This window comes from Varroa jacobsoni, unplaced genomic scaffold (genome assembly GCF_002532875.2).
Source record: "Varroa jacobsoni isolate VJ856 unplaced genomic scaffold, vjacob_1.0 contig00015, whole genome shotgun sequence".
NCBI classification, from domain to species: Eukaryota; Metazoa; Arthropoda; class Arachnida; order Mesostigmata; family Varroidae; genus Varroa; species Varroa jacobsoni.
Window position 1 is genome coordinate 273,984 of NW_019214397.1, and position 22,874 is coordinate 296,857.

Sequence of the window (22,874 nt, forward strand, 5' to 3'; positions counted from 1 at the left end):
GACATGGCAAGGCCGTAAGTTTAGATAATTTCGAAAAACCACACAATCTGCTTCTTGCTGCTTCTCCAAATCAAGGCTCCTATCAAACCCATGTTGACTATTCCTATTGCCATAGCTGTTCACGACCACCTTCAATCGAACCCGTCTGGGACAACAGACAGTCTGAAATCCACGAGAGACAACATTTATTCTACCATCTATTGCAAGCTTGGGTAAAAAAATCAATCATTTCTTCGACCCCACTAACCCACATTGGAAAGAAACCCACAAAGCCTAAATTCAAGTATGATTGACGATATATAGCTTCATACCTAATCAATTCAAGGACTCTTGCCGTATACCTCAGCTATATTGCTATACCAACGCTGGGTCGTGGTGCCGATAATGGCAATCGGTTAGTGAACAGCAGTATTTCCTTAAAAGCAGTACGGTCGTTTAGTTGAAGAAGCCACTACAAGAATCTGTGTGAGAGAAACTGAAAATCGCATCAAAAGCCATACGGCAGATGCAGTAAATAACTAACTCAGCAAACACACACCGAGGACCATCGTATTACAAAAATGAACATTTATTAAATTGAAAACTATAAGGCACGCTACAAGCGCGCGCATGACATCTGGCTTTTGAATTCCCCTCTCCAGAATAAATCCGTCCTTGTTATCACTGCCGGCTGCTATTAAGCAGCTATTGCACTACATATCCACAAGCTACATCAAACTCGGCATGTTTTGCTTTGCCCTACTGCGAAACGAATGCGTCTGTTGCAACGCAGTTGTTGCTGCAGTGATCAGGAACTCGAATATGTTAAAGGACTGAATTATTTTCCAGAGAAGGAGCTACTTTCCTTCGTTTTGTCATGACTTTCCTTCTGAATATAAATACGTTAACCAAAAAGTTTACCGCTAAAAATTCGATAAAGGTATTCACAATACACAAGATAATTTAAAAGAAGTTTCATGAACGAAACTTACAAAACCACATCCATTGCTTCTTCTTTTTGAAAAACTGCAAACTGTTCCTATGTCTAAAGTTAATAGGTAGCGTACTGTTAGCTCATAGGATTTAGAAGAGTTTGTTGATGGGTCACGACAGACCTAGGTACGCCCACTCATTCTGGGGCTATTCATGCCGCCAAGAGGTTTGAAGCTACCGCGAAATCTACCACCAAATAAAGGATAGTCAAATAAGCGACCACACACTGGACAGTAGTAACCTGTAAGAAACCAAAGAAAGAAGTACACCATAACATTTAGAGTGAAGTTTCTCCGCAAAGGTCTTCGTTATCGAAATTCGGTGTAGGCAAGCCGCATGTGGACATAAGAATCTTGTATTTTTCATTTATTGTTACTGTTCTGAACAAATGAACAATTGTTGCTTTTATTAGAAGAGGAGAGGATTTCTTCATGATAGTCCGTTGTCTGCCGTTAAATACTTTTAAATTTGGCCAGTCTAGCTGCAGGTAGGTAAGTGTATCTTCCCAATCTAGCTGCGACTAAGCATACCGACAGCGACACTTTCGTTCGACACTAGATCGTGTCTGGAATAGGCGCTGAATCGCTTTCAATTGACTCGCTCACCGCATCGAAAGACCCATGCAACTGCCTACTATGCTTCTCATGAACTCGCATGAGACAATTACGTTTATTCAGACCAGTAATTTCGTTACCCGAGAGTAGCATGACAGTATGGAAACGGCAATCATGTTACGGCGACGTCAAGCGGCTCTACATCGAAAACACCCCGGCTTAGACATCAATCTTTTGGTGACGTTTGAATAGAAAACGTACCGTACTGTCCGTGAATGGGCATACGAAGTTGGGGCCTGCCGTAGGCAAATCCTGGCTGTTGCCGACGAAAATGCTGATTACTTGGCGATGTTTGGTGTTGAAGTGGGGGCCTGTGCGACCCTGACAGATTGGATGCTCCCGGATCGCCGAACGTGATGGGTTGACCGTTGGCTGATCGAACGTTCTTTGCGTCGAAGCGACCACAAGGCAGCGTCCATAAGTCGAATGTTACTGACTGGTTCCTGTTAAGCCATGGAGGTTCGCCAACCGACATCACAATAGAATTTCGGTGTACAAACACTTCGCGCTGGGTATCCGTTCGAACCAGGAAACCGTAATGCATCTGCCCATTATACCTGATCAAGTGAACAAGACGCACCCACGAAGTGTGATATAACATAGGCCAGATCTTAGGTGGATAATTTGAAGCAAGCTTACCTTATTCGCAAGTTTTGGTTGTACAGGCTTAGTAAGCGAGGCGTTTGTTAAGGCATAGTAAGAGCACTAAAAAATCAATCCACGTATGCATCTGACAAATTAAAGCAAGGTACAATTGGTAGTTTTATTGTGCCAGCGCCCATTTTGCAAAAAGTACGGGTTTCAGTTCATGTACAGTTTGTTTTATAGGTTGAAAGCTATTCACGTAAAGTGTTATTTTTTCTTACAGAGTCACACCTGAAGGCCGAATAGAACTCACCATTTTACTGTCGCGTGGAGATCCTTCGCTATCAACTCAACCTTGTGTGTACCTTCCGATTGATGTTCAGAGCCCTGCTTGGCGCTTGGACTAAAGCCATTGGAGCTTTCTGATTTAGCCCTGGCGTTTGCTGCATTGTTCGTTACCCGGTTGCTCTTTTCCGGTGAGTCTTGAGCGGTTTTGTCGTCAACGTGATGGACCTTGTTGTCGCTACTGATTTTGCTCTGAAGCTCGTGAGTAGAGCTCTGTGGTTCGTCTGCATTTATCTGTTGAACCGAATCGTTGGCGGCATCGGGCACGGATACAGCCTCAACTGACATTGTGCCGCGTTAACACAGCAACTTAGGACCTCACACTATCGTTAAACACAACCAAATTCCTGCAGCTCACGCTGCTTCGCAGGTAACGTTTGCAGCCACGAGTCGAACGAAAGGAAAGAGGATTATCAGACTTTGTCGTTTTTCCAATAATGTCGTCTGCTAATTAGAACGGCAGATCGCCAAGTGGTCTTTTAGATGTCGGGAGATCTTTGGTGGTTTGAAGTAGAAAGAGACCGTCTTTGGAGAAATTTCTCGTAATCACTATTTAGCTTCCTTACTGGAAAAAGCACTGAAAAGTAAGCATAAAGTGATCATCCGATCTAATTGAAAACAGATCTCATTCTTCGAACACACACGAGGTGATTAGAGATCACAAAAGAACAGCAGGTTTGTTTGGAGTTGAGATATAGTGCACTACTCAGTTGACTGTTTTGTATGAAGAGAACCTTCTCGAATAGTAAGATAATCTCCATTACCTAGTCCCGAACACACATTTTTTTTTATTAAAATACATAAATAAGCATAGAAAACGAGCATAGAATGTCGACTTGATCAGAAATGTCAGTCGGACCACCAACCGAAGTTATGTGATGACTTAAACTTAAGTGAAAAACATCAACAATCAATCACGTACTCTATAGCGTTGCCTACAGTGACACCGTCCGACATAATTAAAGCAATAAATAGCCGAACAACGGTATCTAATGATTTCTGAGATTTGTCATTTTTTGAATAGCTTTTTTCCGCTATTTGTCATTATAACTACACTACAATCTTAGCCACAAATAAATTTGCGCAGCTCAGTTTACATCTGAATTCGTCTAAATATTATCACCTTTATATAGAGCTTGCAATTGAACGTACGTCGGTTTGAGGTGTAACGCTTTTTGTTTTAAATAAATAAGTAGAACTACTTCGCGCAGAACCATATACATATATATTACTGAATCACGTTATATTTGTGTGAATAAAGGAAGCTATACTATATAACATCTACTAACTTAAATCTGCATGAGCAAGCGTTGATGCCCACAAAGAGGACTAGGTAAATCTCTTACTTAAATGTATAAATTGTCATATCCTCATTGGATTGAATATATAGTTGCACTTACGGGGAATGTTGAATGGATTAATAACAGCATCTGCAGCGGGTGGTTACTGCACTGGATATTTAGCCTTAGCTAGCACAAGTGGCTGATGGGATGATCAATTACCGACCATGGTGCTTCTTAGAAATAACAATAAATACCACCACATTGACTCGATCGCTGCCTCAATTTCGAACGGGCCCTACCGACCTGGGCAAATCGGTCGAGCACAAAACAACACTAGGCCAAGTTACGTCATCTTGTGAACATTGGCCGATAACAACAAACACTTAGCCCAACAGCACCAGATGTCGCTATATTTATTGACGTATAACGGCGTCTTATAAAACACAGCGAATTTCACTTTGCTGAAAGCTTTTTTTAGCTCGTGGGTAGATTTGAACATACATTGCTGTTGTTGATAAACTGTAACAATTCTTGTTCTTCAATTCTTCAACAAACAACATTTGAAACAAATATACATAGTCCCTTAGCTCAAAAAACGCTATCCTGTAACGGGCTTCTCGAATACGACAACATACTCAACAATGATCTGTACCTGTCTTTGTTGTACCCACCACAGTTTGTTGTTTCAACGTTATTGGCAGCCCCAGCCTTTTGCGTGGCTTGAACTAATTATATTCATAATATAGAGTTATGGGAACTGCATAACATTTTGTCCTGACGTGTAACATAGTAGTATGTATGTACATAGTATCTTGACATGTACGGATGCTGGAGCGCCAAGTAACTTATTAGCTTCAATAACGAAGGACACGGTCTCATTGTGGTTATTACAAATAAATTGATTTCTCGTAAGTGTCGTAGTCTGAGCTTTCATAATTGTCTAATAGCCGTCTTGAGAATTAGAGTTCCTTACAGTCATGATCACTGGACAGAGGGGATTTCAAGCATCTTCGCAAGTTCGCAGCTGCTAGAACTTATTCAGTTATGCCGCAGACCAGCATTTTAACCTGAAGACATCTTACTTTGTATGCTGTTTCTGTTTACGTTCTTTTGTTGACCTTTAACAGTATCAAATGATGAACAACTAGTTGTGCAGTTGCTACCCAGTGTCAAAGCCCGGAAAATATGAAATGAAAACTGCACAGCTAGGATGAAAAATGTAGTAAATAACTCCGATCTAGGATGAAAAGCAAACATCTGGTTATACATATAAGACAAATATTATTGAAACCAAATATGGCTGCTAGTTAAAATAAATCGGTAGAGAATTGGAACATTGTTTTGGGATTAAGACAAACGGAAGCAGGAGCTGGGCTAAGGGATCAATCATATAGTTACACCTTGACCATATTATGCTTATGACAAGTTAATCACATAGTGAAGCTATATGTAGCTATATGAGTAGTGTCATACAAGGCACAATGGCTTTAATGTATATAAGTTGTGACGCGTATCAGCCCATATAAAAATGAATCACCTCACGTAGACGGTGTGTAAGTTCATAGCCGTAGCAAACTAATGGTTCAATGGTGCGCCTTAATATAGAGACTGTAGGTTAAAAGAAATGTTCAATAGATAACATTCATTTGCCTCATCATCCAAACTCTGTAATTCTGTTCCTAATATATGTGCCTGTTAGTTATGTGTGACATTTTAGACATAGATGTCTTCTCTATCTACGGTCCTCGTGCATTTTGCGATGAGCTCGATTCGTCTTTTTCCATCTAGCACTTACCCTCTTCTACACAGTGAAAAGCACACATATGAATTTTTAAACGCGTTCTAATGGCATGAATAAGTCTTTGGTACAGTATTTCAATGGTATGATTGTGGAGTGTATTTTCTATTAGGTTTCAACTTCAAGGCATTAAACAATGAAGAATATTATCGGATTTTGAAAAATGTGTTCTGCGGTATAAAGCTTGAGCACGTAACTATATAGTGCTTTCTCATTGAAAAGTTTCAATACGTATATAAGCCATATTTCATCACATGTAAGAAACCCGTGCGTCTCCATAACCTCTGGGTCTTTACATTTAGTATCGCCTTTCGTCAGACAGCTAACCCCCAACACGAAACGAAGTGTATCTATCTATGCCTGGGTTGGGATTAAATCACAGCGTGTCCTTAAGATTAGCACGCGAACATGTTACCCAGTAAGTTATCACGGTGACATTGCACCGCTAGCAATAGTACTTGGTAAACAAGTCCAGAAGAGGACTCTATTCTAGGTGATATTATCGAGGTTGCACAGCTGTGAGGCCGGATTTACACACTTTATGGCTTTCCTAGCGTCTAACATCATTCCAAAACAGTCGAGCGTCAGTTAAAGATCACAAAACCCTTAACCTAATTTTAAATGAAAACAAAGCGAGAAACTGCGAAAATAAGCTCATTACTTATCTTGTATTCCACAAAAAATCCAGCATCTGTTTTGTTCTGTGGGATATTAGACCAGTATGGATAGTTCGGTCTACAATGTTTAGCGTCTCTATTTCAAATACTCATTTGTGCTATGGATGCTGCTCTGAAGTTTGCTTCTGTGAATAGAGCGTCCCCTATGTTTAGTTATTCTGTTCGAAGTTCGGTACTTCTATGACGTGCTTCTATGAAGCGCTAAGTACCTTTGCTCTCCGAGACCAGATAATCTATCAACTGCAAGAAATATATAAACATGCTTATTTGTATGTTATATATATGTTAGGGGTCCATGAATCAGTGAGGGTATAATTCGGTCGTTATTGTTAACATATATCACTAAATTGTATCAATGTTAAACCATTATAAATAGCAATATCACATTTGGCTCGAAATATAATTAAAATATTATGTATAGAATATGTGTAGATGTGCCATATCGTAAAAAATAACTTGCAATTAGAATTGTATATTGAAAAACTAAGTCCAATAACTAGCGATCTTTATGCTAATACTGCTATCGTCACAATTTTTATTTCATTCAAGTCAAAGACATTTGATCGAAATGCATTAACAGTAGCAGTCACTGATAGTCTGATTTGCTGCCATTAAACGCTGAGTTATTCCGAGGCCGATTTATAGAGACACGTAATCTTCGAGGCCACCTTAGGTAGTGGAGACCACCGTTACTAATGGAAATAATGGAATCCTTACTATAACCATTGAAAACTCTCCATATTTCTTACGTTCTATGCTAAAAGGATCCAACACATGGAAGTACCCAAAACCTTGCAGACTTCTCAGTTCATCTTACAGATGTCATCTCAGGAATTTGACGAGATGACATCGCTTGAGGCGGCAACCACTAAGTGTGGACGCTGTCTCCAGAGCTCAAACGCAGTAAAAGTTAGAGTAAATAAAAGTTATGATGTTTTAAGCGAGATAAAATCTTACATAGAGTGGCCAGTTAGACCGTTTCCGTCGAGCAGGATATTATAACCGCCAAAATAATTTACATTAGCCAAAAGCCATTCTACTGTCCAAAATGCGGAGAGCGTTCCTCAAATGAAGGAAGGAAGTAGACGCTGACAAGGGGGAGTTCATCTGCGACACATGCCCCGCAGATTTTAATGACCCCTCGAGTCTTTTCTCTGATACCTAAGCGTGCATCGAGCAGATAAACCTCACAAGTGCAAACAATGCAAGTCCGTTACGCACCTGCGTCTTCACAAGAAGGCTCACGCCGACTTGAAGTCAGTCCATTAAATCTGCAGCGGACGCGCTCGTGGTCACTATTACGGGTCGAGTTTACGCCGACACATGGCGGTCTCCTATATTAATATCCAGCCGCATACGGCCAGTGCAGAGCAAGTTTTCCGACGCGATCGTTCACATACGAATACATGCAAATGTCCTTCATGCGATAAAGGCTTCGACCAGAGGGGCGATTTGCGCGTCCACTTGAACGCACACACAGGTTCCAAGCCATACACCTGCGCGATTTACTGATCTTCGACAATGCTGAAGACACTGGTTAGCTATCGAGAAAAGATCAAGAGGAAAAATAAAGTTACAACCAATCTCAGCTACTAGGCAACCGGCGTCGAAGAGTTCGATGAACTATGTGGAGGCCACGGATACTCCTTTTCGCTACGTTGTCTGTCGACGGCTATTCACCGTCAACATGATTTGGAACACATACATTGTCCAAGAGGATTTACTTGTACTGTATAGTCCTTTGCGAAGCTTGTATTTATTAAAAATATCTAGGTAATGATTCGAAGGGTTCATACATAGATAGCGTATAAACTATGTGACGCTTGGAGGTGTCTTCCATGTACACGTCTATCCAGATAAAGAAAATGAACGTATTAAGAAGCTTTCAGTAGAACAGAACCGCCAATTAGCCTCATAGCATACTTAATACTAATGTTTTACCTCTGACCATTATTTACCTGTAAATCATACCATCTATCAGTTCTAATGATAAACATGTACGAAACACTTTCAAGATTTATAAAGAAAATATGCAATCGAATATTGATTGAAGAGCGTCTGATTTCTATGGTTTTATGTGCTTCTATCTAGATTAGAGTTTGCGTAAACTGGGACTGGGAAGTCAATGGACGATGCCTCTATAGTCTTGATGGGTATGTGGTAATGAATAATTTGATATTTTTTAGTCTGTCCGTTACAAATTCCTATTTCAGGAGGTAGTAAAAGCTTAGCCACCCAAAATGCATGACGTTTAATTACAAACTAGTGTCCAGATCTAAAAATTAATAAACGACAAACAAAAATAGCCATATCAGATGGTATAACTGCGAATATAACAAGTTTTATTTGCGTCGTAGCTTCATTGTATACCATACATCATATGAAATAATATACAAACAATGTTTACATATGTTAAAATCCTACACAAAAACATTTGTTGTAGTACAACTAACGTATACGTATCTGAGTTTATGCCAGACAGGTTGGTTATCGGAATATGGCTGTAGAAACTTTTTGCCATAATTGAACTTCACTCTGCCGGAAGTACTGGTATCCAACGGAGTATATGGAATTTGTGATATCAAATTAATACTTACTATCTTATTGCTAAAATTAATTAGATTGAGGAGTAGCACCCGCGCAGTCGACTCCGTCATCATGAATAGGAAATCAGAGACATTATTGCTGGCTGCCTACAACATGACGTTTTGTTATAGTCGCGTAAAAACTTCAACATTTCAACGGCTTGTTTGTTGTAAAATAAGCTTGTTTGTCGTCGTCAGCTGAATTTGTGTAATCGTATTATGTTATTGACTGTATCTCATCATGATGTAAACAAGTATTTTAAAAATAGTGATGATCACAGGCATGCAGTATACACCTTATCTCCTATACCACATTTTGGGAGGTGCACTAGTCTTATATGAGATCTGGACTGTTCAGTTATCTTAATCGATTTGTATACAGTTTTACTTTGCTTAAATAAAACTGTCCAAGCTTTTTCATTTAACTGGTTTTCTATATGTTTTCACCACTGTTTTGTCATACGTTCTAAATTCACTTTCGAATGTGTTTAGAAGATGAGGATTTTGAAAATACTAACTAATTAATGTGTACTTTCATTCATTCAGAGTTATATATATATATCTGTTACAAACAAGCACTACCTTACCTACACGTAATTCTTGCCATATGGCTGAGACACATTTATTAAATGAGCTGTAAAGAAAATTGTAAGATCATTGGATAGTACTATTTTATATGTCTCAGCATTTATTAACAACAACTACAAATAGTGGACTGTGCTAATCATATTTGCTCTGCTTTTCCCGTCTCAGATATCTCCTACCACGTAAAATAGTCTAATATTCTATTTCGTCACAGGTTAAAAACTCATGAAGCGACGTTTTCTACACACCACTATATGTATTTTCTGCTTGCAAACTTTATTATTTTTTAAATATATTATTCAATTTAATTTATCTCTAGATTTTTGTTTTTCTACTTTGGAGAGAAGGACTTTCGCCTGCTTGTCCTTCGCATCTTTTTGCCCTGAGGACGGCGGTGTATCAAGAAATAGCAACGTACCGATAAACACCAGAGCTGTACCAATCCAATGTTGAAAGGAAAATTCATTGCCAAAATAAAAGATAGAGATGACAAGTGAGACAAACTTTCGCAATGTAAGCACAAGTGTAACGGTTAGCGAAGTACATTCGGTACTTAGTTTACACACGCTGGTGATACATAAGTGCTGTGTCAAGATATTGGCTAGTAATGAGCCGATACCAGTCGGCAGGCCTAACGTTATCCACGAGCTGGGCGTAGCGGCCAAAATTTTAAAAGAGTGCCACATCTGAGGTGTAAACATCACGAACACAGGCAGTGCCAGTGCGTGTATGTAGAACATCATTTCACCCGGGTGTTTGCCGAAGTCAGCTGTTACCTGCAATAATTGTAAGAACAATCAGGACTAAGCAAATAAGCTTAGTAGTTTCAGTAATGGTGCAGTTACCTAGTAAGCTGAGGAACACGTGGCGTGGTCTAGGTTTGAAATTAAGCGCAATTCAGGTTGGGAAATGGCGGCCGTCGATGCTCAGTGACGAGCAGCAGTATCAGACGTGAAGTAAACGTATCACCCGCTACAAAGGTATGCTCGAAGACTATTTATTTTCAGGTATATAAAGCATAGCAAAGTTGGTTCGTACGAAATTCAGAGTCGTTGCAACGAATATTTCTAGCTAAAACACGTTTATAGTAAATGGGTACTTCATCTGCTTTAGAGAAAAAGTAGCCAAGATTATAAATATTTAGCGGTCGCTTATTTCAAAACATATTGATTAGGTACACTGAACACTCCAGTCTTCTTTCTTGCAAACTTCACGTGTGCTTAGCCTATAAAGAAAGCTGCTATAGTGCTAAAGAATAATTCATCCTAGTTCGGGATGCGCTTGAAACTTACATCTAATCTAGCAAAGCTGGACTTCGAACAAAATGTAACCGATTTACATTTGGAGAAAGCTGTCAAAGTAGACTTACTTTTTCCTGTAGAATTCCCATCATAGACGAAAGCAACAACGCAAGAATCAGAATTGCTATACCAATAATCTGTGTCAGAGAAAAGGTAAGATGGCTGCTTCTTGTGTCAGCCATTTGTTCTCGGGGTGCAGCACTCGCCATCGTGCACACTATGATTCCAACGGTTAGAAGGCTTACAGCGCTGTACTTTCGAAACGAATATGATCTAATTGGAAAAAAAAAAGGAAGAATTCTTATTTTCGTTGTAACAACGTTATGTAGATTTTTGAAGAAACCGATTGTTGTCAGTATCTCAGCTTGCCGTTATACCCCGTTCGGTTGATAGAGATATGCATGTTGAGTTAACCTTTCGGCCAAATTACCATATATACTTCTGTGAATACAGAGATGGGCCTTTAAATTTTGTCTATATTGGCCTACAGGCATCCTGCGTATTAGCAGCATCCAGATTTCAAGTTATCCGTTACACGTATGGCAAGTTGTATTCATTAATATATGCTATGCTGACACCACCGGAAACAACGGAGGTTGTGCTGCTCTTCACTAATACAGGGTTATCTAATAAAAATAAATAAAGGTCTGTCTAACATCCCAATAGAACTATGTTAGTTTACAACTTACCTGTTAAGTATAACGATACCCAACGCCATATTCGATAACAAGGACGCACTTTTAAAGATCATGTGCAATGGCATAGGAATATCGAAGTTGAATACATAGTTGTTTAGAAAACTCTGAGTGAAAAATACCGCAACCATTTCGATGTATCTTGACAATGGGACAGCCCGCTTCTTTCGGAAGCAACGTGTCTCACTGAAAAACTTCTCAACGGCGATAAAGGCGAATTGTGCAAACGTCACCAAAGTTGTACAGCCCGGCTCCAGCCTAACCAGTTGTTCGAGAAAGACGACATTGGAGCAACATGCGCCAAACGTCATGCCCACAGTTGATGCCGGTGCGTAGTCTAAACCAAACGCTAATGCCATCTTTCGACGAAGGTTGCTCTGCTCAAAAAATACAAATTAACAGAAAACAACACTTTAAATTGGTATTCAAATACAGAAAGCTTCAGTTTACCTAAGGAGAAAGTTTACACTGAAAAAACAACATATGTATATATAATACAGTATATTGTACAGTAATGTCTCTAGCTGTGCTAATACAGACACAGCCTCCCTTATCGCTAAACATTTGAAGCTCCTACAGTATGTTAATCTTCGTTCTAGCCTCGTACTTAAATTACTACATTTCTTATTAGCACAGTTTTTCACATTAAAAAAATCACCCTGTAACCGTAGAAAAAAGAGGTTATAATACCAACAAATTTTATCCTGGCTTTAAATTTTTGCTTTATCGCCACGTAAGCGTCCTCATAAATTACATTGAAAATCGCTTGTATATACCATAGAGCGCTTATAATTTGAGTTTTTATTTCGTCCAACCCCAGTCTTTTCGCCATTGAGACAATTGTTGCAGAATGATTAGAACCTTTAATGATCTTCTGCAATGTTTTTGTACAAAGTTTACGACATGTATACAGGTAGTTAGTGCTATATTCGAGCTTGTTCTGATTCACTTGCGGGCATCAACGCTAACAACGTCGTTCGGACGCTGTGTTTATACATGTGTGTACCGAGACGGTGACAGTTCGGCGTTAACTTGTAAAGTCCTTATTTTGTCTGTAGCAGAAAAACTACACATCAAACATTTTTGCTTGTGTTGAGGGAAACGAAGATTGGAAGTAGTAAGGGTCAGTACTAAATAGCTGGAAAAACACTACAACTGGCCACGAAAGGTTAAGATTTTCTAAGAATTTATTATGCATCTTTACTTTGGTGCGTAAATTGAGTCGAATTTAACTGTTGCTCGAGTTTGCCAAAGGAAACAACTGTAGTTCCTATTACATCTTTTATAAGGGAAGCAATAATACTTGAAATCGCATAATCAAAAAAAATAATGCCTGATTGCAACCCTTTTTTACATTAGTAAGTAAACCAATCAAGTTCATATGATCGACCTTCCAGATACGTCCGGGACAGCCGAAGCATAATGTGCTTATAAGTATTTTTTGATATAACACAATTTCAATTTACTTAAAATACAACTATGATGTTATGCTTTAAGGGCAATGGTCCTCTATCATTTATTTGACTTCGAACTTTCGAATATGTTATCATATGACAGAATAGGTCCATTTATATGTAACGTCCATTCCTTTTTTAGCAGTTTGTTGTTATTTAATATAGTAGAAAAAAGCTGCACTACTTTGCCATCAAGCTGTCACCAAAATGCGTCTACAAAAAACAGGAGTTCGGCGAAAAAAAGAACCACTAGAAGATAACACCTATTATACCATTTATCCATATGTTTACAAACCCCCATAATAACTTCCTTCTTATTTTTACTTTTATCTACAACTATGTAAGTGATAATCAAAGAAGCTATTTAAAAGACCTAACAGCTGTGTAATGGCAACATTCTGTGTACTTGGTAGCTTGCCAACTTTTTAATAATAAATAATTTGTGCACAGATAGCTATGAATTATTTAAAAAAATCACTTCCAGTTAACTCAGCTGAAATCTATTAAGTCGACCCTATTAGAGCCTTACTTAGAACATACGGGACTCGCTTTCAGTAAGCGTTGTTGTTATCAACGCTCATGTAACTAGCGCTGAGCCTGCACTACATAGTGCCACCCTTACATAAATAGGTTTTTCAACCCACCCATATGGTAGGGCCGATGCGTCCGAGCTAAAAATACTCTCTATAGCTCGTCGACTCTTCTCATTGGGGTAAATCAAACAGCTGATACTAGTGTCTTGCTTTCACCATCCCTTAGTTATCACGCCAAGCAAGAGATAGCATTTAAGTGCTAGCACCTATCGTGTATCCATCACAAAATAGAAATGTTCTAGATAATAAAATGTTTTCAAGCTTGGAAAACGGACTGAATCAGCTGAACGACTCTTTGAGCCGAAAGCGCGAACAAACTCCTACGACGACGTCACGCTGCGTGTTTACTTGCCCCCTGTTGCCTTCTTCCACCGTTTATACGTGTAACCGAACATCGTTGCCTGGTGAGCACGCTCAAATAAAACTCTACAAATTGTTATGCATTATACCAGAATATCTTTAGGGAGTTATGATACCAACTCGTATACTCACCAGCATCGAATAGACCGAGGGCGAAATAAATGCTCTAACTTGCGCTTGCAATTTTGCCATTAGCGCCACATCATTGCTATTAGCACCAACACCATCTGCATCGCTGTTTTGCCCAGGCGAATTAGAATTTGCAACATTGCAAGTGATCGTATGGTTTTTACGATCTCTGAGGACCGGCTGTGAGATTGAGTCTGAATCCATCATTTTGTGTAGAGTCGACTTCTCTTTTTGTATCAGGTTATAACTGTCATATTTTGTCTTACGTCAGTTTATCAACCATGGACAACTCTATTAATGCGCGTTGCGCGAAATGAAACAACCAACTGACGCCCAGGTTCCCACCTTTAGCGTTCTTCCGCTGGGTTATGTCACTAATGAAACCCTTGACAACTACCCTTTCCCTCGCCCAGTTCGGAATGACTGCTATGCGCATGTTGTTGTTAGCCATTTGAATTGGATGGCCTGGAGACAAAGTGAATTGTAGAGGATTAAAAGAAGAGCCTATGGCCAGCCAATCAACTGACAAAAACAACTACGTTTCTGTCTCTAGAGATGATCAGAAGGTTCATATTTTTACGATCGTTGTATGCACAGTAATTTTTTCTTGGGCTGGCGGCGCCGTCATTGCAAAGCAGACTAATTCACGAGCATACCATAACAGGTTGTCAATAAACTACTCTTACAAAAATATTACACAAAAACAAATTGACATAACGAGCAGACGCCATTAAATAAAATATGAAATCCTTATATTTTTCAATATTCTTATGTAAATTAAACGTGAAAAGTTGTATCGAACAATTGCGTAGTTGAACGTTGTTTTGGTAGTATCCGAGAGAAAACCAGATACCTAAAAAGGGAATCAACCTTCACGGTTTGTATTCATTAGCTTGCACATGTCGCCACTTGCTTCGTACACTTAACGGAAGCCGGCTTATGAACATATCAATGTATTGCCTAATTTTGGGTAGATCGAAACAAGTTCGCCAGTACAAGAGTTTAAAGGCCACTATCTACCAATTACGTGATATTTGTAAACTGGCAGATTGCTAATGTAACTATTACTATTATTATTATGGAACTACTTACTTTTGGTGTTGCAAAGCGGTAGGTCAAACGGTTCGGGCTTCTGCCGATAGTCGAGTAAATACTGAATCACTAAACAGATCAGCTGTACGTTTCACTGAGTGTCCATTCACAAGCTGAATTTACTCAAGCTCAAAAAACTCTTCACTTTTATATTTCAGTTTCCTTATAATAGTCACCGCTGTTATTTATTTCTAAGATGCCATGGCAGTGAAGCTCAAGTACTTGCGCCTCTGTAGAGCAATATACCACGTTAGCATTCACCTTTGAGAGATTTGGCGGCTCTGCTCTTATTTACTGCAGTCAATCAAATCACGCATTGCAAGGATCACACTATGACTAAATTACTTTGGAGTTAGTTTGTACGGTTGAACCCTGGTTGCTTCTACTATTGAAATTCTGCATCTGGAAACTGTTCGTCTCACTTTCTCGCGTGTGTACTAATACAGGTACACGTTAGATAAGTTAAATATGATTGCCCCGTAAGGTCCTAGCATTATTACGTTTGCGATGTTTTCTTGTGCCGTTTCCATCTATAGACACCGCATAGACTAGGCAAGGAGCCTTTGCTAAATTCGATAAGGGGGAAGCGGCCAATCCAATGTAAGTGGACACGAAACCGGCAACGTAAAACGTGCAAAACAACATGTGGTGTGGATTGAGAAGCGAAATCAATTTCACCCGTTGTCTCTTTCGACTGCTAGACAGCGTGAAAAGTTGTGGCTCCGACTGAGATGCGTTCATTCATATAGTTAGTAGTTGTTTTACAAAACAAGAACTCTAAAAATTTTTGCATCTTATCTTCAAATATACGTGCGAAAGAGCAATCACTGGTTGAACGGCATAAAATTCTTATTCGAAACCCAACAATGGTTCGATGTTGTTTTGGAAGGATGTTTTAAGTAATAAACATTTGATTTTTGTAAAAGATTTGAGAAGCTAAGATCTTCTAGGTTAACGGAAGTCAAACAGTTATATATATATACATATGTTTGCGGTAAATGAGCTAAACATGCTAGCATCCTTTATTGAGGGAAAGAGATGTGTCTAGAATGAGAACGACGAGTTTCATTCCGGACACCCAAAAGCGCAGCTAAAGTTTGTTTGTTGGTGACTAGCAGATGACTACTGCGTTTGGTGTTTTTTGTTTAGGTTTTCCCTTGCCACATGAGCTCTGCACGTGTGTGCTTTTTCATATGTCGAGTTTCTTCTTTTGATAGTATTCGATATGGGACTGTATTGTCAATAATCGGTGAGCCGTTTTTATGGACTATGGTGTCGTGCAATTATACCCTAATGATTTTTAGATTAATGATGACAAAACCTGTTCAGCTGAGAAACAGATAAAATGCTACAATCAATCCACTATGTGGCCCATTGATACACTTAACATGTAGAAGTCGATAAAGCATTGGCGAAGCGCATGTTAGTATACTTAAAGACAACTGGTATGGAAATCGGAGTTGTTTTTAGTTTGTAAAATTTCGCGTCCGTTAGTATGTGTTTGTGATCTACGAGTTCCATAGCTAAATTGTGTTTTTAAACGTCCTCGTTTAAGAAGACTGAGCGCGTGATTTTTCGTAACACGGTCTGCGGAATCTACAGGAATGGCAAAACACAAGAAAAAGGTTTTACCTGACCGGGTGAACCAGACTAAGCCGAAAAAAGATGTAAAAAAGAATCCATTTGAAGTAAAGCTTAATCGACAAAAACACCAGGTAATTAAAGTGCTGCTTAGAATGGTAAAACTAGTGAAATATGAAGAGAGACAGTGATAAAGGAAAGCATAATACTTATTATTTTTTTAAATTAATGATATACTACATTTTCTAATAGTGAAATAAAAACACTGGTTACTATCAGACTACAAAACAATATAAATTAAATCGCTCACCACTACAGCGATAACATTGTATCTGATTCGTTTGTGTGGATAACGTAAAGTCTTTTCGCTCTGGAATTTAGGTGATCAATCGGAAATTCAAATGTGAGCGCGGCTTGCCTGGTGTAGCTCGGGACCGCGCGATTTTAAAACGCAAGGAGACCCTGCTTAAAGAATATGTTCACCGCAACAAAGACAATGTTTTATTGGATAGGAGAATCGGCGAAGGAGATGCTAATCTTGATCCTGACGAAAAGATTGCCCGGCGGATTGCTCGAGAGAGCACCCGTAAAAATAAGCGGAATCTTTTTAATCTGAATGACGATGAGGTTAGAAGAAATATCTATCAAGTCGAAAAAAGCGATCTTGTGCTGACGGAAATTAATAGAATCCTTTTTCCTTATTTTAACCTTAAAAATTCTATGTCAATGGATGTACTCGAGGAACTAAGCAATTAAACAAAACCAAAATTGCGATATTTCTCAAAAAAAAATACTGTGTCCTTGTGGAGATATTATGTGATTTTATGGCAAAAATCGGGAAAAATAGATTTTTTTTAGCACCTATTTTTTGTCTTTTGCATAAGCTTGGTCATTGAGGTTCTTCCTAAGTCATTATACTGTAGATGTATTCTAAAAATCATTGTTTATTTCACACAATTATAGGTTTTTGGCTGATTTATTATTCGAGCATTTATTAAGCATTAATCGGTCTTTTTATCTATGGGCAGGTTTTATTATGTTTGTCATCAACAGAGCTAGCTTTCACAACTTCGGTGGGCCATATGTTAGCAAAAATTCTCAACGTTCTTTTTAAATGTTTATTGGGGCCATAGGGTATAAAATAAGAGTGCTTATCTAAGTTTGTTTGTTATACATTGCAGGTCCTTACCCATTTAGGCCAGTCAATTGAGGACGTCAACGCAGCAGATGACCCAAGATCGGATGACGAAGATATTTATGATAAATTGGATGCGGCCTTTGTGGGCAAAGCGCATTTCGGAGGATTCCTCACGAAAGCAGAGGGAACAGAGGAAAGTCGAAGGCGCGCTATCGGCGAACTTATTGCAGAGACCAAACGGTTTGTGATTAGCCGCACGTTTTTTTTTTTTTAATGAAAAAGAAACAGAGTCGCTAGAGTGCCTACTTTTCGCAATATGAAACTTAACTTCCGCCAAAATTAAGGAAGAAATTACATATTTTTGGTGACAGTTTTTTTCGCAAAAGCTCTAATACTTTATTTTTCAAGTTGACTGTTATGCTTTTTTGAACAAAGTGTACGTAACATATTTTAAAACGAATTTTGAAAGGCGCTTTGTTTCAACCAACTAAGCTGATTCTATATTTTTTTAGGTTGAAGCACGAACGTCAAATCGAAGTCGATGAAAATGTGAAATTGACGGAGGCGCTTGACTTAAAATGGAAGAATGTGTCTTCGCTGCTTGCAAGCGTACGTTCGGGTGCATCAGCGAAGAGCCAGGCAAGTTCTGATAAGCGTGTTGCTAACAAAGACGCTTCAGATGTATTCGATATGCTTGTAAGCGAGTTACAATATGCGCCACGTGCTGGAATAGCTACTGATCGCACCAAAAACCCTGAAGAAGTTGCTAAAGAGGAAAGAGAACGCCTGGAAGAGCTCGAACGTCGACGTCTGGCTCGCGCTCGTGGCGAAGACGACTCCAACGGTTCAAAGCGAGCAGCTGCAAAGCACCGCAGTGCAGATGACCTCGACGATGGATTTGCGATAGAAGGTTAGTTCTGTGATAATGCATACAGGAGTATGGCTTTTCAGAAAAGCTTTAATAATAACGGGGTTCACAGCAAAGTTCTTTGATGCCATATCTGTTTCATGAATAGCAGATACAATTATGTATTTAGTTGTTTGATTAAATAAGGCTAGCGCGATAATGAAGCCAAAGGTTAATAAAAAAGGTCCATGGGTATATCAATCAATTGCGTAAACTCTTTCATCAGCCTGGGAATAAATGTTGCTCATTGCCTTATAAATTATTAAATTATTAAAAGAAAGCTATTAAATTATTAAAAATAATTTCTCGTATAGATAATAATGATGATGGAGATCCGAATGGCGAGGCTGGTACTGATGATGACAACGGCTGCGAAAATGCCGGGTCAGATGCTGATGAAATAGTTAAAAATAGTGAGGATGAAGAAAAGCCACGTGATGAAGATGGTAGTGAAAGTGATACTGCGCCAGAAGATAAAGACGGTGAGGAAGATAACGGTGAAGAAGAACAGGACGAAGATAGCTACGATGATTTAAAGGTGTGCGGAACATAGATAGGGTATTCAATTCAGTTACGTTTATTCGCTACACATAGTTGTAAACCTAAATATAGCGACCGTTTCTCTTTTAATTGTCGGGTTCACAATTCTGTAGCACTTATGCGGTCTTAATTTTATTTTATTTAACGCACTTCCCTTCAATGCTACAATTTGCGTTTCAGAGTGATTCGGAGGACGAGATAACAAGTAATGCACAGGCTACGACTCAAGGAGATACAAGCGTTAGAATTCCAAGAAAGGCGACAACTGCAGCAATTTCGTTAGAAGCGCTGACAAACGACATTCCGTATTTGATCGCCGTGCCAGAAAATATGGATGTTTTTGATACGGTTATTCAAAATCGAACCTACACGGAAGAGTTAATCATCGTCGAGAGAATCATAACCGGAAACGCACCCTCACTGCATGAGGGAAACAAGCGTCGTCTTGAAGGCTTTCTCAGATTGTTAATAGATCGAATCTTTGTTGTTCTTGATGAGGCACCGATTGGCGATGGAGGAGTTTTACCACCGGGCGTGCTACAGCTAGTAAACGGACTTGTTGTACACATTTATCGGTTAACAGAAATGTCTCCAGTGGCGTCTGCTCGAAGTTTTATTGAAATTGTTAGAAATATTTATCGGGGTGAACGTTCAAAGGGACCGAAAAAGGATAGTAGTTTTCCTGGTCTTGAACGACTAATTATGTTCAAGCTAATCAGCATATGCTTCTCAGCGTCTGACCAGAAGCATGCCGTAGCTACGCCAGCATTGCTGTGCATGGCCCATCTATTAACTACTTGCAGAGTGAATGATGGAAGAAATATGTTACGTGGCATTTTTCTGGCCCAACTGATGCTTGAGTACGTCGCTTTTGGAGAAAAATACGTCCCTGAGGTAATATCATTTATCTTGCGACTGCTCAACGAATCACAGCGTTTAACACTCTCCGGTGTCGTTCGTGAACAAGATCTACGGCTCCGCCTCTCGGATCTATATTGCTCACGAGATCTGGAACTGCCTCGGACAGTGAGGTGCAAGATTATGTTCGGTCTGCTCAATTTGATTAACGTTGCTGCAGACGTTTTTTCCAAAGTGCCTTCCTTTGCAGAGGTATTCAGTACGATTCACCAGAGGCTTGGCAAATTGGAGAGTAGCTACTATCCGGAGTCGCTCAAGAGCTTGCTTACAACCGTGATTACGAAACTGTCCCGTGATCGCCCTCGAGGGCCGCTTTGTCGCAAGAGAAGCCGACCGCAGATGCTCAAAATGTATGAGCCGTTAATTGAAGAAAAAGTGGACTTGTTGCGTAAAGTGCACAATAATTCTAAAGGTGCTAAGGTAGAAACAAAGAAGCTTCAGGCCAAATACAAGAAAGAGTTAAAGAGTGCTATGCGAGAAGTACGGAGAGATAATCAGTTTATTGCGCATCATAAACTGAAGGAACAGTTGCGTCTCGACCATGACCGCAAGATGAAAGTAAAGAGATTGTTCGGCGAACTGGCAACCCAACAAGGCGAGCTGAATTCACTACAGAAATTAAAGGGCAAAAAGAAGTAGAATGTGCGAAAATTGAAACAATGTCCATACGATGTTAGCAGCGTGAATAGTAAAAGCATGTATTTATATATGACAATTATTTAATACAGTAGTTCTGGAATGGAACTCACTCGAAGACAGGACTGTATAAAATAGCTAAGCGACAGCAAGAAGATTGACGCTAACCTTCAGCGCCTTGTTATCTGAAACATCCTCGTCCAGCGGTACTTTAATAAACGTATTACTGCTGATATGGGAATAAAAATGTGTTGTTTGCTTGGTACCAGCGCGGTGGCTTGAACAACAAAATCTTTTAGTTGAAAAAGACAAGTACTTCTGGTCCAAGCCCCCATCGACACATATTACCGTATAGTATGTGTGACTCAACAAAATACGTTTTCAACCACATTTTTCTTCTACGAAAGAGAGTGAAATAAATAATAAATAAAATAAAAAGAGTGGCCTTTGGGAGCGTCTCTTCAAAATGATTTTAAGCTGATTTGGAGCTTCTTTCTCTATATTTAATAAGCAGAAGACGGTTTTGGCTATCATGAAATCAGCTAACAAGTTGCGATTATACACACCTTGGTCACTGCTTTATGCATAGATTTTGACATATAAAATCCTAAGTGAATTTTTAGCCGACTCTAAGCAATATATATATGATACGTTTGTCGATCTGCTAAAATATTTGAGAAGAATTCTCAGTATAAGCATGTAGACAAGACTAGGATCTTCTGTGAAAAAAAGCGTAAATTATACCAACTTATGCTGCTATCGCAGAAACTACAAAAAAGATATGTCAAACTCTCAAAACCTCAAAAGTTCTATAAAAAAAAAAAAGACTGATGAACTCTACATTTTTTCAATCCGTATAAAGTTAATATTCTTGATTTTAACCAATGTAAATTTAGGTTTTTTCATACAGAAAATCTTTATACGTCAATTGACCCGTTTTGTATGAATTTCCAGATTCTTGCTGTACTCTTTCAGCCTGGCTAGAAACTGCGGGTGATCTATTTATAACCCAACTGCTGTGTAGCTGTTGTTATGAAGAAATTGTTTTTAATCTACGTAATTTAGGTTGCACAGGTATAAAACTGTCTGTTGCTGACGGCCAAATAAATTTCAGATAGTTCAATTTCCTGCCCAAAAGTAAAGTTTTTCCAGAATGCCTAACATGGACAATTTAAACCAAATACCTACACTAGTTTATAGGCTAACTTTTTGCGTTACTAAATAGATTCGACATGGACGTTATGCATCTAACGGCGGCATTGGTACTAATTGGTTTCACCACCGTGCAAAAAAATATTTTGATTTATTGCATGAGACTATTCCCTCCATTTGAAGAAGAACACCTGTCACACTTCGGTGAAAGGCGAAGTTATGATAAATGTCTCTCTTTCGAGACTCAGGTCTGACATCGCCGTTAGGCATCCATCAGAAGGCTGACTCCCAAGTACGAAACAAGGTATGTATTTGTCTAGGCTCGAACCTACACCGCACAAACTAAATAAACTTAATGTATTTCATTTGTAATCTGCGCAGAAATTAATAGAAAAATTGTTGCCCATGCAAGATTGCGTAGCTACGCGTTATCGACAAATGGCGAAACGAGTCAAAACTTGTCACAAGCCTAACCAGATAGCCTGCCACAATTAAACAGTGAGAATGCGTGTCGAAAGTTCGCTCTATTTCGCATAGTTTCGCGATTAGAAAACACGCAGTAGTCAAACCCTACCGATATTATCCAGATGCATTTTATAAACGGGGTATTTCGATCTGAAAAAATGAAAATCCATAACGAGATTTCCAAAACCTTTACCCTATCTCTTGTATGGATATTTTCGCAAAATCTAAGTCGAAACGATATTACTTGTTAGACTGAGCATAGAAAAGCATCCCAGGAGTTTAGGTCAAGGGTAATGCTCGCTTTCAAGGCGAAACGTCGTGTCTCAATCAAGCCATAGTTAAAACACGCCAAAAAACTCTCAGACCTGCTTGGCTAAATTTTATCAGGGCAAACCAAGGCGGGTCTAGAGTCTTTTGCACCGCTACCAGTGGTTGACCCTCGCCTACTGCAGTTGTCACGAAGTTTAGC

The 22,874-nt window shown here is 39.2% G+C and overlaps 3 protein-coding genes across 9 annotated transcripts; 1 reads left to right on the forward strand and 2 right to left on the reverse strand.

The window, feature by feature from the left end:
- Positions 1-542: 542 nt before the first annotated feature.
- On the reverse strand, positions 543-5,128 carry LOC111270607 (uncharacterized). The gene is made up of 4 exons (XM_022850911.2): positions 3,917-5,128; positions 2,485-3,093; positions 1,788-2,143; positions 543-1,213 (listed from the first exon to the last, which is right to left on the reverse strand). The coding sequence occupies exons 2-4, from the start codon at positions 2,802-2,804 to the stop codon at positions 1,095-1,097; spliced, it is 795 nt and encodes a 264-aa protein (XP_022706646.1). The 5' UTR covers positions 2,805-3,093; positions 3,917-5,128; the 3' UTR covers positions 543-1,094.
- Positions 5,129-8,585: 3,457 nt separating this feature from the next.
- On the reverse strand, positions 8,586-15,188 carry LOC111270612 (UDP-xylose and UDP-N-acetylglucosamine transporter). 2 transcript variants are annotated; one of them, XM_022850918.2, is made up of 4 exons: positions 15,069-15,188; positions 11,435-11,817; positions 10,814-11,018; positions 8,586-10,220 (listed from the first exon to the last, which is right to left on the reverse strand). In XM_022850918.2, the coding sequence occupies exons 2-4, from the start codon at positions 11,797-11,799 to the stop codon at positions 9,744-9,746; spliced, it is 1,047 nt and encodes a 348-aa protein (XP_022706653.1). In that variant the 5' UTR covers positions 11,800-11,817; positions 15,069-15,188; the 3' UTR covers positions 8,586-9,743. The 2 variants fall into 2 exon arrangements, with proteins under 2 accessions (XP_022706653.1, XP_022706652.1); XM_022850917.2 differs by lacking the exon at positions 15,069-15,188 and adding an exon at positions 13,980-14,346.
- On the forward strand, positions 13,874-21,269 carry LOC111270611 (Nucleolar protein 14 homolog l(3)07882). 6 transcript variants are annotated; one of them, XM_086972545.1, is made up of 7 exons: positions 13,874-13,891; positions 16,627-16,783; positions 17,031-17,276; positions 17,831-18,027; positions 18,300-18,697; positions 19,009-19,232; positions 19,415-21,269. In XM_086972545.1, the coding sequence occupies exons 2-7, from the start codon at positions 16,673-16,675 to the stop codon at positions 20,789-20,791; spliced, it is 2,553 nt and encodes an 850-aa protein (XP_086828671.1). In that variant the 5' UTR covers positions 13,874-13,891; positions 16,627-16,672; the 3' UTR covers positions 20,792-21,269. The 6 variants fall into 6 exon arrangements, with proteins under 6 accessions (XP_086828671.1, XP_022706650.1, XP_086828672.1 ...); XM_022850915.2 differs by lacking the exon at positions 13,874-13,891 and adding an exon at positions 14,716-14,853; XM_086972546.1 differs by lacking the exon at positions 13,874-13,891 and adding an exon at positions 14,839-14,853 and having other exon boundaries at positions 16,624-16,783.
- The last annotated feature ends 1,605 nt before the right edge of the window (positions 21,270-22,874 follow it).